Here is a 15156-nt window from a genome sequence, read left to right on the forward strand (position 1 = left end):
CTGACAAATATTAACATATGTGTTTCTCTTTGTCTCTGCCACTAGATGTTTCTGGTGGGCCAAAGACCTTGCCTCTCTTGTACCCTGCTATGTCGTTGAGGCCTGGCTCGTAGTAAATGCTCAGTAAATATTTCTGCGAATAAGCACTACACGTGAGAACTGTTAGGTTAATATATCTAAAAGTAGAAGTTTTTAAGAAAACTCAAAATTCGAGTCAAGGCTATAGTTTATTTAATAATGTACAAAAATTAATTTCTTAGTTTTGATAAATATACCATAGTTATATAAGTCGTTACCATTAGGAGAAGCTGGGTGGAGAGTATACAAAAATTTTCTGTACTACCTTTACAATTTTCTGTAAATCTATGTTTTTTTTTAGAGAAAATTCAACTGATTTATTTCAGAATTGATTAAGTTTCATCTTATAATTATTTTAAAATAAGAATTTTTTTAACAAAAGTCAAAGCTATATAAAAATGTATACTCAGAGAAAGAAGTCTTGTTCTTATTCCTGTTTTTTCTATCCTGTTCTTCCCTGTTCCGTATTGGTAGCCATTATTTTTATTACTTTAAAAAAATAGTGACGTGTGTTCTTATTTCCTCCCCTTTCTCACATAGACACTAACATGTCGTGCGTGCTATCCTGCCTCTCGCTGATCCTGGAAATGTCTCCATACCGGCACTTAAAGATCTTTGCCATCTTTTAATAGCTGCGTGGTGCACCATTGTGTTAACGCGCCCAGTGTTATTCAGCCAGTGCCCTTTGGGGTTGTTTACAGTTTTTGCTATTTTAAATGACACTTTGGTGAATAATCTTGTGCATATGTTGCTTCATACTTGTGATGGTATTTTCAGAGTAGATTCCTAGAAGCGAGATGGCTAAAGCCAAGAGCGCGTGTGTACGTAATTTTGTTAGATGTTGCCAAATTCTCCTCTGTGAGTCGTTCCAGTTTACACTCCCACTTAGCAGTCTGAGATCACCTGCCGCTCTTTGAACCTTTTGGATTTTGTGCCAATTTGATAGGTGAGAACTGATATCTCAGTGTGACATGTTACTATGAATGCTTCATATTTACTGAGGCTTTAGTTAATGGTCTCTCCCATTCCCAACCATAGCCTAATTCAGTCACATACATAAGTGTAAATTAGTTCAAGAAGATTGCATTTCTCCAGATACTTCTTCCTGTTAAAGCAGCAGTCCCCAACCTTTTTGGCACCTGGGACTGCTGCTCTTATGAGAATCTAATGCCTGATGATCTGAGGTGGAGCTGAGTGGGTGATGCTAGCTCTGGGGAGCAGCTGCAAATACAGATGAAGCTTTCACCCACCCTCCACTGACCTCCTGCTGTGCGGCCCAGTTCCTAACAGGCCACGCGGTACCGGTCCGCAGCCCAGGGGTTGGGGACCCCTGTGTTAAAAGAAACCTCTGATTCTCTTTAGAGCTCCCAGGTATAGGGAGGAGGAGCGCACTCAGCCTGTCGTGTCACCTTTCCCAAAGTTAGGCTCCCAGATTAACCATGGGCCCTGGCCCAGAGCCTGGACACCAAGCTGCTGTTTTCTTTCTACTCAGACTAACCTGGTTCGAGCACCTCTTTTAGAACCTTTTTGCAGCTCTATTTGCAATTTTCTGTTCTCTGATCTAATTTGCAAACAGTTTACATGTTACAGTGACCTCTGGACAAAAGTCATTTTTTGTTTTCTCAAGATGGAGCTTTTAGAGAATTTTGTTATTCTAAATGAAAAAGAAGAGGATGAGAAGGCAAGAAAAATTTAAAGCAACTTCTTCCCTCTGCTGTCGACCACCTCCCTCCACCCACTCTGCCACATCACTCATCTACACCTGATCTGTATTGCTCAATTCAGGGACTTGTACAGATGTGAATTCATCCAGTCTAGTGGCTTTTCTAAATGAAAGTACCTAAGTGAAATCGTATAAACTAAAAAAAGGAAAATTTGATTAGGTGCCTGTTGGAAGAGAGAGATAATTTTGGAGCATAAATCTTTTGAGGGGTTTGGGACAGGCCTGGGTTTTACTGAAGAATGGAATCTCGACTAGCCTGAGGGAGCTGGGTCTCATGAAGAGCAGAAAGGAGAATGCGGTAGAAGTGCTCTTCCTTTCAAACTGCCATGAAACTTGGGGGGTGTTATACTGTGGGTCACTTACAGTATAGACATTCCTCGGTATCCACCCGGATTGGTTCCAGGACTTCCCGTGGATACCAAAACCCATGGATTCTCAAGTCCCTTATATAAAATGGCCTAGAACAACATGGTTGTGCTAAATTGGCTCTGGAGGTGAATCTGGGCTTCTAACTGCCAATCAACGGTGTCATTTCTGTAGGAAATTCTGTAGGAAATCAGGTACAATCTGTGATGATAGATTGTTTATAAAGATTGACATTGTTTCATGTGGAGTGTCTCTTTCCAACTTTGCTTCTTCTCTTCGTCTTAGGATTCTTAACATTTTCAGAGAGTCTTTTGGAAGGAACAAGTCTACTTCAATAAATGAAGGAGAATAAAGAAAATTCAAGCCCTTCAGTAACCTCAGCAAACCTGGACCACACAAAACCATGTTGGTACTGGGATAAGAAAGACTTGGCTCATACACCCTCGCAGCTAGAAGGACTCGATCCAGCCACTGAGGCCCGGTACCGCCGAGAGGGGGCCCGGTTCATCTTTGATGTGGGCACACGTTTGGGACTGTATCCTTTGGAATCTATTATAGAAAGCCTCCCCCTACCACCAAGAATTAAATTAGATGCTGTAGACAAAATATACAGTACTGTCTCTGTACTAAACGGTTCTTAAATATCTTTGCTACTTAAATGTTATTTCTGCTTTGCTTGGCTCTTCAGGGGTTTTCTATTTCATGTTTATCATTTAAATGTATAGACTTAGACACTGAGCAAGTGGCCACCAGGAGGCAAGCAGCCTCCAGTGATGATAGCCGGCACGTTTCTATGGGGATAAAGCCCTGCCTTGTTAGCATGAAAACTGGACTTTGCGAAGTCTTAAACCAGAATTCTGACACCCTGAGCATCCTATCTGCCTGCTTTGCCACCGACAGTGTTTACCACTGATTTTGTTGTGATCGTTTGTCTATATTGTTTTTCCACATTTAACTAAGACCGTAACCGCTAAAATCCTTAACCAGAACAACAGGCACTATGATACCCTGGCAACTGGGATAATTTATTTTCATCGCTTCTACATGTTTCACTCCTTCAAGCAGTTCCCCAGATATGTAAGTATTTGAATCTTAATGTAATTCTCTATCACATGTTGTTATTTCCACACAGTTTCATGGGCTGATTTTTTTTTTTATATTTCCAGAAAGTACTTATTTTTACATACTACATACTATATATAAAGAAAATCAAGTTTGAACTTTTTTCCCATTAACCATATTCAGATCTTTAATTTGGCTGACATGGGCCACAGTCGTATCGCACTTTGTGTGAAAGTTTGCTTCCTTATTACCTTCCCCAGGATAAAGTTGGGCTTATCACTGAGACCCAGCGAAGACCAAGATAGAAGAGAAATTCTTCAGGCCACATCACTTCTTCTTCAGTTACTCCTTAAACATGCACTGTCTCCTGTGAGATGTTCAGGCAGGGAGCCTGCCTCAGTAGCTTCAGTCCAGAGTAGATGGCGTGACACGTACAAAACGTGGTAGAGAGCGAGGCCATAAGAGCATTCAAGGAAGAGAGGTTAATCACATTGTGGAGGGATCAGGGAACATGCCAGGCAGGAGGTGCCGGCAGCAAGTGTAAGCAGGGCTCAGATGTGCTGAGATGGACAGAGCATTAGGCCAGCAGGAAGTAGCATGACAGACACAGAGAAAGCCTGGAGTGCAGATGTAGCCTAGACAGGAGATCAGTTTGGCAGGAGGGCAATGGTGGGGCCTTGGATGGAAAGGTAGGCCAGATCAGACCAGCATGAGCCTCGAATGCCAGACTAGGCATTTGAATTCAGTGCGTAAACTGAAGAGATTGAAGGGTTTCCTAAAGAAGATGATAAAATTAGACTTAACAGGAAGTTAATCTGTTGGGAGTTCTTCCTTTTGTTAAGATTTTACTTAGTTTTGTACACAGGTTCTGGAGGAAGGAGACCATGTCAACCAGCGTTGTACTCCTGGTACGGTATCTGATATCTAATGTGATCAGGATTCCATGGACGGAGGGACATGCCGGAGAGTAGGATGAGCAAAGAGAAGTTGAAGATAAGGCAGTGAGAAGACATCAGTGATGGAGAAAGTGGACGAGGGTCCAGACAGCTCGAGAGAGAGAAGAAAGTGTGGGCGTTGGTATAGAGATGGGTTCCACCAGACAAACATTTACTTGTGCTTTTTCTGTAGCAAAGCTAGCTGTTCAGAGAGTCATTATCTTTAAGATTGCAATGTAAAAAGAAAATTTATTTCTGTGACTTTTTCTTTTCTGGCATCTTCTTTGTTTACATGACATGTTCTTCAGAAAATTAAAATTTATGAAGCCATATTGGGGTGGGGGGTGGAGTTATATATGTGACATTTCCTTCAAGCTTTCAGAGTGTCAGTATTCATAAGAAAGAGGTGGGCAGGAGATCATGGCCAGTTTGTCGTGAAGGCCTGAGGTCCTCGCTTGTGTTCTGCGTGAGCTTTGGTAACTTCTGTCTCCCTTTTAGGTAACAGGAGCTTGTTGTCTCTTCCTAGCTGGGAAAGTAGAAGAAACGCCCAAAAAATGTAAAGATATCATCAAAACAGCTCGTAGTTTATTAAATGATGTACAATTTGGCCAGTTCGGAGATGACCCAAAGGTAAGAATCATAACTTCTGCCTTTAAATCTTGATTCCCATGGTAGCACTTAGAGGTCCCGTGTTGACAAAACAGACATGGCCTTTGCTCTCATAGATTTTACAGTTGAGTAATGGGATAGATTTTCATCAAATATTCATAGAACTGTTTGATTATGAGCTGCTGTTTAAAGGTATGCAGTGAGGACATTCAGCCTGGGAACCTAGATAAGTCCCCCAGGCAGATAGTTTGGGGCCGAGGGAAAGTTCCCTAAGAAACGAAGCTTACCCACAGACCTATAATTACCCCATTAACTGGGGATTTGAAACACAAAGGGAGGCCAGGCCTTGGGCTATTTTGTAATACTCTGAGCTACCGCCTGGACACCATTGGCTCACTTGGTAGAAGACTTTCTAAATTTAGCAGATTTGTTGGAGTTTCTGGGAAATAGGTGGTGACAAAGAGGGCAGGGAGGCACTGTTAGCAGGATTTTTGTCAGACTTTTAAAAAGCTGTCCTGAGGGAATGCTTGGGAAACCAGGGTAGAAAAACCTTCGTCCTGCCATGCTGTTTGGAATAATAAACAGTGATGGAATCATCTCTGTTCAGTGAAGCAGGCTGTGATTCAGAGTGAAGGCCTGTTACCTGTCTTCTCTTCCCAGAGTTGATGGGTTTATGAAGCTGTTAATGATGAGTTTTCAGTCCTCTACAATACAAAGCCCTTTCTTCTCTGATGCAAACAAGCAATTCTCTCTAATTGTTCTTCCAACATAGGGTGTCTTGATTGTATTTTACAAACTTTGGATGAGAAGATTCAGCACAGTAAATATGTCCATTTCCCTAAATTGTTCTGTAAATTCAGTGGGTCCCAGTCAGAACGTCAATAGCTTTCACTTTTTCTAGAATGATAGTAAAATAATACTAAAATTTCAAGGGAAACGCGCAAAAATCAGAAACTTCTTGAAAAAGGAGCTAAAATTGAACTATCCCTTCCAAATGTTACACTTTTTTGCTTCTGGTACAGAAGTAGACCGCAGATCAATGGACAGAAAAGATTTTGTGTTGTGTGTTTGCACAGATGGTATAGGGTTCGGTTTAACAAAAGCGAAAATGATGAGGGAACAGCTTATTTTAGATAGATGAAAGATTTAAACGAGTGATGTGACCTCATTCACGCGCACACACACATACACACTCCAATACATGTTTTCAACTGGTACAACTCACTGTCTGAGTTTGCGTGAAGCTGTCACTGTCGTCATCTCTTGCTCTAAGTGTTCAATGTAAATTCCTGAAGGATTGTAGTTTTTTAATGGAGGTCTGGAAAGAAACTCCAGTGCAGTTACATTACCTACAAAGTGAAGTCTGTTTTGTAAAGGGACCTGTGTGCTTGAAAGCAAGAACATTTCTAAGAATGTTTATTTTGTTTCCAGTCTTTTTTTTTAATTAGTTCTGATTGTGTTGTCTTCTTACTTGGAGTTATTTTCAGAATTTATCATTGTCTCAAGCATGCTAAAAGCCTGAGTGGGGGAGAGGAGAAAGGGAATGAAAATGGTTGTTAAACTATAACTCGAAGAGAATAAATGGGAAAGCTTACGTTTTAATGCCGTTGCAGACCTGTGATTGAAATTACTGTCCCATTTGTTGTTTTATTTTTAGGAAGAAGTAATGGTTCTGGAGAGAATCTTACTACAGACCATAAAGTTTGATTTACAGGTAGAACATCCATACCAGTTCCTACTCAAATATGCAAAACAACTCAAAGGTAAGAAGAAAAGTTATTAAAAGACTTTTGTCATTCTGAAGTCGAGTCTTTATACTAGTTTGATGACACTGAATTATGCCTCTCCAAAGAGGGAATTAGAGAGTTCCGTGCGAAAATTCAGTGCCCGGCCGTGGCTCGCTCAGATACGTCAGTATGGTGGCTGTCGGTACTGCTTCTTTGTGTGTAAACAGATTCTGTCCTCCAGTTGCCAGTTGCCAAGTGATATGGGCAGGAAAATGAGTCAGAACTTTTTGAATAGCCTAATAGAATCAGCCTTGGAGCCAGGTTTCCCATAAATGGCGGCTCAGCGGGGGTCACGTGGGTAGAAGAGAGCTGAGCCTGGACCCCCTCGTTTAACCTGTTTCCTGGGCTGCAGCGCTTTGCTGAGTACCAGAATGGTGCTCAGGGCACACTGGCCTTTAAATACGTACTTGTTGCTTCTTGTGCTGCTTTTTTCTCCCCCTATTACTATTAATTTACCTCTTTCTCCCCATTTCTAGGTGATAAAAACAAAATTCAAAAGTTGGTACAAATGGCATGGACATTTGTAAATGACAGGTACGTGTGCTCAAATGTTGACTTAATTATAGTATTTTAGAATAGGCAGGGACCGTATATGTCATTTTATCCAAGCCCCTTATTTTGTATCGAGGAAACTGACTTGCCGCAGCTTGAAGAGCCAGTTAATGGCAGAGCTGGGCTGAAGGCCAGGTCATCTGCTCCCAGCAGAGGACTGCCCTGCCACGTCACAGTGGTACAGAATGCTGAAGTCTTATCACCAGCTCGAAACATAAGTCCAGAACAATACACCAGAGAATTTTGACAGATAAATACTTAGAGCCCGTTCGCGTCTACCCCCTTGTCCCCGTTTCAGAGCTGTGAGGTTCTAGAGCCCAGGGACCCACCAGGCTGCCACTCGGAGAACAGTGGGGTTGCTGTCATTAGAGACGGTTCAGGGACTGGCGTTTCCGCGGTCGGGAGAACACAGACCATTTTCATTGGCCTTTGAGACGTGGCAGTGTTTGAATCTGCCGGAATTCTGATTCTTTAAGGAGCAGACAAATTAGTAACTATGGTTAAAGTAATGTATTTTGATGCCTTTAGAAGACTGAAAACTTGCTCTTATTCGTAATACTTTAATCATGTTTAGAGAAGAATAAGCAATTCGGCATTTAGATATGGCATCTAATTTCCTTATTGGGTTAATCATAAATGTTGGCTCATTTAAGTCAAGTCACCTCTTTTTCTCTTTGAACTAGTCTCTGCACGACCTTGTCACTGCAGTGGGAACCAGAGATCATAGCAGTGGCAGTGATGTATCTCGCAGGACGTTTATGCAAATTTGAAATACAAGAATGGACCTCTAAACCCATGTATCGGAGATGGTGGGAGCAGTTTGTGCAGGATGTCCCTGTGGATGTTTTGGAAGGTACTAAGCGCTCCGTGCGGGTGAACCTTGAGTCCCGAGAATGGAGTTTCCCAGATAGGCTTACGTACACTGTTAGAAGTGTCGTCAGTTAAATTCTCTAACATAGTGTCCACGCTGTCCAGTTTCGGTGACCTGAAAATGCTGGCTGAATTACAAATACGATTCCTGCGTATCGGTCCGTGTCACGGAATCGTGGCTCAAAGGAAAATGGGCCGATTTTTTTTCCCTAGGTAAAATTTCATTCAAAAATATCAATTTGTGGTAAATGTAGTTGTTGCCTATCATTTAGACATCTGCCACCAAATCCTGGATCTTTACTCACAAGGAAAACAACAGATGCCTCATCACACGCCTCATCAGCTGCAGCAGCCCCCGTCTCTCCACCCCACACCTCAAGTGCCACAAGTGCCACAGCCACAGCCATCTCAAGGCTCTGAACCGCCCCAGGCCCCGCAGAAGGATTCACAGCAGTCAGCGCAGCCACCGCCGCCACCAGCGCAGCAGCCCAAGAAACCATCCCCGCAGCCCAGTCCTCCCCGCCAGGTGAAACGGGCCGCGGTGAGTGGCCAGAGTGGCCTGGGGCACGGCGGCTGTCCTGGTGGCAGCACCCAACCTGCACATGTTCCCGTTTTAAGGGACCACACAGAGCACCGAAGGCACAGGGTGGTGACTCACTTGATCTTGCCCATAGGAAGCCTACAAACTGATGTGGTCAGAGAGGTGGCTCCGGGAGCCAGGAAGGCTCTGTCCTCCTTTGGCCGCTGCTGCCTTTGTCGTCCCCGACAGGGCCTGGATCCTGCCGGGCAGCATAGCCACGTCTATACCCTGCTGGAATAGGTGTCTCCAGCTCCCTCTGGCTCTGTAGTGTCTGGTTCTTTAAGTGACACTGGGTATTTGTAACGTTTCTCCCCAGGGTAGCATCAGCAAGCAGCACTCATCAAATTTAGGGCCTGGAACCTAGTGTCACTTGGAACTCACTCTTGAGGAATATTAGTATTTCTGTGTGATTTGGAAAAGAGGAAGAGGGAAAAAGCAGAAATAGTGCTCTGAACATGCCAGGTTGGCCCTGCCCGTTCAAGCCGACGTTAGGTTTGGTCCACAGCCACCTTCTGTCCTTGTGGTTCTGCTAGTACCTGGACCGTCAGTGTTTCCTCACTGTTCCCTGGGTCTTGGGTAACAGTTGTGATTTCTTTTGTTAACAGGTGGTTTCTCCCAAAGAAGAGAACAAAGCAGCAGGTAATTTCCTGTTCTAATGTGGGTTTGGTTTTTTTGTTTTGGGGTTTTTTTGGTTTTATTTGCTTATCAAAACTTTAAATTCTTGGTCGGCATTGTTTCCTTTCAGGTTGAGATTGTCCTTAAAATTTAACCTTAGCACCCATCAAAAACTTCGCCCTGCCTGCCAGAAAAAGTGTGTTGTCTTCTGTTTATCTCCCGACTCTATATTTTTAGATTATATTCTGACCAAAGGTCTCAAAAGACGTTAGTGGCAATAACAGTGTGTTCAGTAATATGCATAAAAATGTAATTATGAATGTAGGCGAACTGTCACGGCAGCATTTATATTTTTAGGGAACAGCTAAAGGCACCACAGTAAGAGAGTAAAGGGCCCTGGGCGTCCCGTAGCTGAACAGCAGGCAGCAGAGTGTCGTGGGGGGAGGGCAGGCGTGCTGGCCGGCAGTGGTGCCCACAGCATGTGTCCTGGCCCAGCGCAGCTGCTTATGCAAGCCAGGCCCCTGTCAGGGTCCTTTCTATGTGGATCTAGATCTAGATGTGGAGTAGGGCCCGAAGTTAGAAACAAACAGAATAAGCAAAATCTGAAAGATACAGAAGAGAAAGCAGGAAGCGTTTTGTCTCTGTGTCAGCCCAGCTGGCCCAGTTGAACCGAGCTCTTTGAAGGCAGACTGTGTTTACTCATCTCTGTTTCCGTTAGTTCCAGGGTAGGATCAGTGAATTATTTGTTGAACTGTTGTTGAGATCTTCAAGTTACAGTAAAGCTACAATTTTTCTCAGGACTGATGCGTTCAGTAGAGGTAAATTTTTTTTAGCTCCGAGTGAGCACAAAGTGTGAGCACAAAAGAGTGTGCTGCGCCTTTGCCGTGTGGTGTGCAGTCACGCTGAGCGGACGTGCCGCGTCTGTGAGAAGTCGGAACAGCCAGTGGAGGGGGACTGGCGCCGAGGGCGTGGGGCCTTTAGGTGGAAGGAGGCGGGTTAGCCGAGGGATCGGGAGGAAATGGAGAGAGCAGCCTCCCTGGAAGGCGAAGGATTGGAAGGGAGTCGCTTTTGAGAGGACAGAAGCACGGCTGGGAGCTGACGATGGCGTCGACCTGGAGGAATGGGTCTTGGCGCAGGCAGTGGCGCCACGGGATGGTGTTAGGCAGGAGCGCGGCCCAGGCCACGTCCATGTGAGGGCCGCCTGGCAGCAGCGACAGCACAGGGCTGGGAATGGGGAGACGCTTGCTGCGCGGGAGTGAGGCCTGGGAGGGCGGAGTCAGAGTGTCAGCCATGGGCCAGGAGCGGGGGTCGGATACAGCCTGGAGGCAGGGGCTCGGGGTGTAGTGTGGGCCACTAGCCACAGGGGCTGCTGAGCACCCGGAGTGCGGCCCACGCAGGTGGCCCTGTGTCCTAAGTGCAGAATACACTCCAGATTTCCAAGAGTTAGTAAGAAAAAGGAATGTAAAGAACCTTATTAGTGAATTTTACAGATTACACATTGAAATGGTCGAATTGTTTTATATATCGGGTTAAGTAAAATATTTACCCTTTTTCGACATGGTTACTAGCAAATTTAAAATTACGTGTGCGGTTATCCGTGTATTTCCGTTAGACAGCACCGTTAGATCCCTGTAGCTTGGCTGGCTGTGGGCAGGGGGTGGGAGGGAGGTGCCTGAGGTGAGAGGGACAGCGGTTACAAGAGATGGAGGGGAAAAGTTGCCTGTGAGCTGCCGGCTGCTGGGTCTAGGGCTGGGGCCCAAACATCAGGCCACCAGTTTTAGAGGAGAAAAAGAAGCTAGGCACGTAGATTCACAGTTCATCCGCCCAGCGAGAAGGGGCTTGGTCTCTGAGGAAGATGATAGAGAGATGTCCCCAGACCTTGAATCCAGCCTGTTTGAGGCAGAGAAAACCCAAAAAGTGGTCAGCAACACCAGAACAGAATCGGACTGGAGTACAAGCTAGGATAAAGTGAGTTTGGAGAAGAAAGGGCTAAAACATGCAAACAAAAAGATGGAGGTTTTTTTGAGCACATGTGCACACTCTACCTTTGTAAACAGAAGATGTTGAACTTGGTGTAGCCTCTGTGGGCAACTTAGCATTGCCACTGTGGATAAGGGTCACATGCAGCCACTCGACCTTGAAGGATGGGCTGTGTCCTCTGCCCGAGTGGCCCTGGCTACTTTGCTTTAGGGTTGGCTCGCACACCTACTCGGCTCTCCTGGCGCAGTTCATGTGCTGCTGCTGACATGCCACGGGGAGTGTTTGTGACACAGAATAAACTGAAAATGTGCCTCAATGAGAAGTAAAAGGGAGAGGTTGCTCCTGTGAACACGCAGGGCCTTTCTTCTTCTGTGTAGCATGGGGACTCCCGGTAGGTCACACGGGGTCACTGAGGCTGTTCTCCGCTGCGCTCAGGTCGTTGGAAGGATTTGTCTTACAGTCGGCAAGGAAATCGGTGCATGTCAGAAGGGGGCCGACTGTAAGAAGCCGAGGGTCGGTCTTGTTCTCGGAGGCCGGGCGGCAGGACAGGTGTATTTGCTTCGTTCATTTTATTCGTTTAAAAGGATTAGCACGTGACAGCTTAGCTGAGGCCTCCCTCACGCTCCTTAAGGCCCAGGTCACGTCTGTTCTTTTTCCCCAAGAGCCCTAAACATTACATTTTTTTCCTCTATGATACGTTTATTCACATGAAGAGGTCTGAGTGCTTTTTTAATCTACCTTTTCTTTGTAGACCCACCACCACCTAAGATCCCCAAAATTGAGACCACTCATCCTCCATTGCCTCCTGCCCACCCACCACCAGGTGAGTGTCTGCTGGAAGCTGCTGGGACCGCCACCTTCTCTCCCTGCCTTTCTGGGCGGTCCTGGGGAACACCTGTGTATGGAAGGGAGACTTTGTAGCCAAGATTTAAAAGATAGTAGTGACCAAGGATCTTTCGAAAATTGTATCTCACAAACCACATATTTTGAGGGTGTTGTAAGTTCTCGATATATCTGAATATTTGACTCCCACATCCAGAAATATTGAACTTCCCAGGAAAGATGAGCGTAGAATCAGTTCTAAGCCAGCAGAGGCCTGCCGTGTGAGTGCGCATGCACATCCGCATCCGGCCGGCCTGCTGCAGCGCTCAGGCCCCGGCTCTCGCACCCGCCTCCTGTCCGCAGGAGATCCTCTCGGTCCGCTTTGAAAAATAAGCAGTTGTTCACTGGGCCACATGGAGAATAAATTTAAAAGTGAAAAGTTCTCAAAAGGTACACAGTGAACTAATGGGGAAGCTTCTTGGGCATCATTAAAAATAGAGGACAAAAGTTGTTAGGTATTCTTTACCTGTGGCAATATTTTGGAAGATGAAGCATTCAACTAGAAAAGGCAGGAAGTTGTGTGTTCTCTAAAGGGCGATATTCCAGAGACTTCCCTGGACCTCTGTCGGCGCAGGTCCTCTCAGCGGCCGCACCGAGCGCCGGGTGGCGGCTGTGTGTAACCTCGGGCTCCCGGAGCTGTGTGCCCGTAGCAGACGTGCTGCTGTTTGCGTTTCTCTGATTACACTCGGTCACGTAGTGCCTACGTTTGGGGAGAGCAGACGGTCGTTTTCCACTTTGGGACGAACCCCACAGCCCCCAGTTCAGCACGCCGCTGGCTTAGCTGCCTGCAGTTGCTCACTCAGTGTTTACAGAGCATCTCCTGGCAGGTGCAGAGCCCAGGGCAGTGAGAGACAGTGACAGAGGTGCTGCTGGGAGGCAGGGGCACCTCGGTGCAGGGAGCCCCCACGCGGGCAGCTGGCCTGGGACCCACAAGCCAGCCGTGCCACTAGAAGAGCCATAGTGGGGGAGGGGGCGGAGCCTGGCGGCCACGGTGCCTCTAAAAATGGAGCTGGGGGAAGGGGGCAGGGGTCACTCCCGCGACCCCATCGCTATTTTGTGGATGTGCGTGGGGGTGGGGAGATGGAAGGAAGGCTCACGGGGGGGAGCGGAGCCCAGTTCTCGTGCAGCACAAGAGGCCGGAAGGGACATGAAGTCACAAGGGGCGTTCCGAGGGCAGCTTGTGGCAGTCGGGTGTCAGCAGTGAGTATGAAGAGAGGGCGCACACGTGCTGAGAACTCACTTTTATCCCAGGTGAAGTCACAGGGCAGGGCACGGCACGTGCGCTGATGACTTGAGGTAGCAGAGTTGCACCTTACCAGAGGTGATTTGTGAAGGGTAGAGGAGCGTGTTTGTGGACTCAGGTGGCCATGGAGTGACACGTGGAGGATTCGAGCTGCTTTTCGGCACAGGCTTGAGCTCATACTTTGTGTGCCATAGTCAACTTCTAGAGCCGCAGAGCCCCTGGCCCTGCCGGGAGCCACACGCGGTCTCCACAGGCAAGTCTGACCTGATGGTGCTTAGCACCAGTGGGCCCCAGGGACACATCTGTTGCTGAAAGATGTCCTCGCTGATGTGAAATTCTGCTCTCACTCACTTTGCGACAACAGTGAGGGAACAGCAGGCACCGCAGTGCCGTGTGGATGGACAGCAGTGGCCTCGCGGCTGGTGCCGGTGCCCGTGCCCCGCCATTGCCCAGTGCATTGCTGGGCATGGTGCGGTCTGTGTCCACACGATCAGGACTGTGTGGCCTTCGGGAGCACTCCAGGGAAGCTGCCGGAGGACCAGAAACCGTCCTCATGGTTTTGGCTTCTCCTTTTCTGTGTTCTCTGGAGCAAGAAATCTTGCTCCTGTGGTTTGTCTTTGACTTCTGGGCTGCCTTGGGAAAAGACACACCTTCTCGTGTTTGGCCACCCCTGGCGAGGTGGTCAGGTGTCATTTCCCAGGCACCTGACGGTGATTGAGGAGGGGGAGTCATCGTGCGAGGGGTGGCTCTGGAAGACAAGGAGTGTGAGGGCTGTGGCGGCACAGCCCCGCGGGAGCAGGCACAGGTGGCTCTCTGGGATAAGTGACACTAGGTGCTGCCTGCCCCACCACAAGGCACGTGCTCACGCTCACCCTGACGGTGCAGCTTTCTGAGGGTGCGCGCTGGTGTCTGCCCTCACTTCTCTTTGTGGCACAGAGTCACAGTTGCCGCTTTTATGGTTCTATTGCAAGTGTCAGCAACTTGTGTTATTTTTTTAAATGCCACTTCGTTCATTTGACTGACTCATGCTTTGTGCTGAGTGCCAGTGCTGTAGACAGTAATGTGCTCTGGCCCTGGCTCAGCCTCCGGAGGCAGAGACACGCAGAAAGGAGGGGCTCTGCACGTGTTTGTACCAGGAAGAGGGGGCTCCATGTGTGGCCACTACTGCCTGGGCCGGTGCGGTTAGGGCCCTGCACGTGTTTGTACCAGGAGGAGGGGGCTCCAAGTGTGGCCACTACTGCCTGGGCCGGTGCGGTTAGGGCCGAGGGAGCAAGAGAGACCCCAGGTAGCTGGAGGTGGCGGGGAGCCCTGCGTGACGGGTATGGAACGAGCTGATGGCATCGAGATGCAGGCACAGGCCGTGCTTGATGGCCACAAAGGCAACAACAGCTGCTCCCTGCTCCTCTGTGAATGAGGAGACGGCACCAGCCCAGCAGCCCTGTAACGTGGCCGGGCGCGTGGGGGGCGGCCGTGAACCGCTGTGGAGCTCTGGCCCCGAGGCAGTTGGCGAGCAGCCCCTACGCCTGCAGCCCCGGGTGCCATGGGCAGCCCAGACTGGGCCCTGACCCGTCCCTCCCCTGCAGACCGGAAGCCTCCCCTCTCAGCTGCCTTGGGCGAGGCCGAGCCACCAGGCCCTGTGGATGCCAGTGACCTCCCCAAGGTCCAAATTCCCCCTCCGGCCCACCCGGCCCCCGTGCACCAGCCACCGCCGCTGCCACACCGGCCACCGCCACCACCGCCCTCAAGCTACATAACCGGGATGTCCACCAGCAGCTCCTACATGTCTGGAGAGGGCTACCAGAGCCTGCAGTCCATGATGAAGACGGACGGCCCCTCCTACGGCACGCTGCCCCCAGCCTACGGCCCACCAGCCC

At 48.0% G+C, this 15156-nt stretch overlaps 1 protein-coding gene across 1 annotated transcript in view; it reads left to right on the plus strand.

The window, feature by feature from the left end:
• CCNK (cyclin K) overlaps window positions 1-15156 on the plus strand; it is a 21724-nt gene that overhangs the window by 5547 nt on the left and 1021 nt on the right. The window contains exons 2-11 of the mRNA XM_025042136.1: window positions 2453-2702; window positions 3163-3244; window positions 4663-4794; window positions 6431-6536; window positions 7037-7094; window positions 7796-7965; window positions 8255-8523; window positions 9168-9201; window positions 11909-11980; window positions 14866-15156. The exon at window positions 14866-15156 is cut by the window's right edge and continues 1021 nt beyond it. Of these exons, the coding sequence (XP_024897904.1) occupies window positions 2506-2702; window positions 3163-3244; window positions 4663-4794; window positions 6431-6536; window positions 7037-7094; window positions 7796-7965; window positions 8255-8523; window positions 9168-9201; window positions 11909-11980; window positions 14866-15156 (1411 nt within the window). The 5' untranslated portion in view covers window positions 2453-2505. The remainder of the gene's footprint in view (window positions 1-2452; window positions 2703-3162; window positions 3245-4662; window positions 4795-6430; window positions 6537-7036; window positions 7095-7795; window positions 7966-8254; window positions 8524-9167; window positions 9202-11908; window positions 11981-14865) is intronic.

This window comes from Pteropus alecto, unplaced genomic scaffold (genome assembly GCF_000325575.1).
Source record: "Pteropus alecto unplaced genomic scaffold, ASM32557v1 scaffold8, whole genome shotgun sequence".
In the NCBI taxonomy this organism is placed as follows: domain Eukaryota; kingdom Metazoa; phylum Chordata; class Mammalia; order Chiroptera; family Pteropodidae; genus Pteropus; species Pteropus alecto.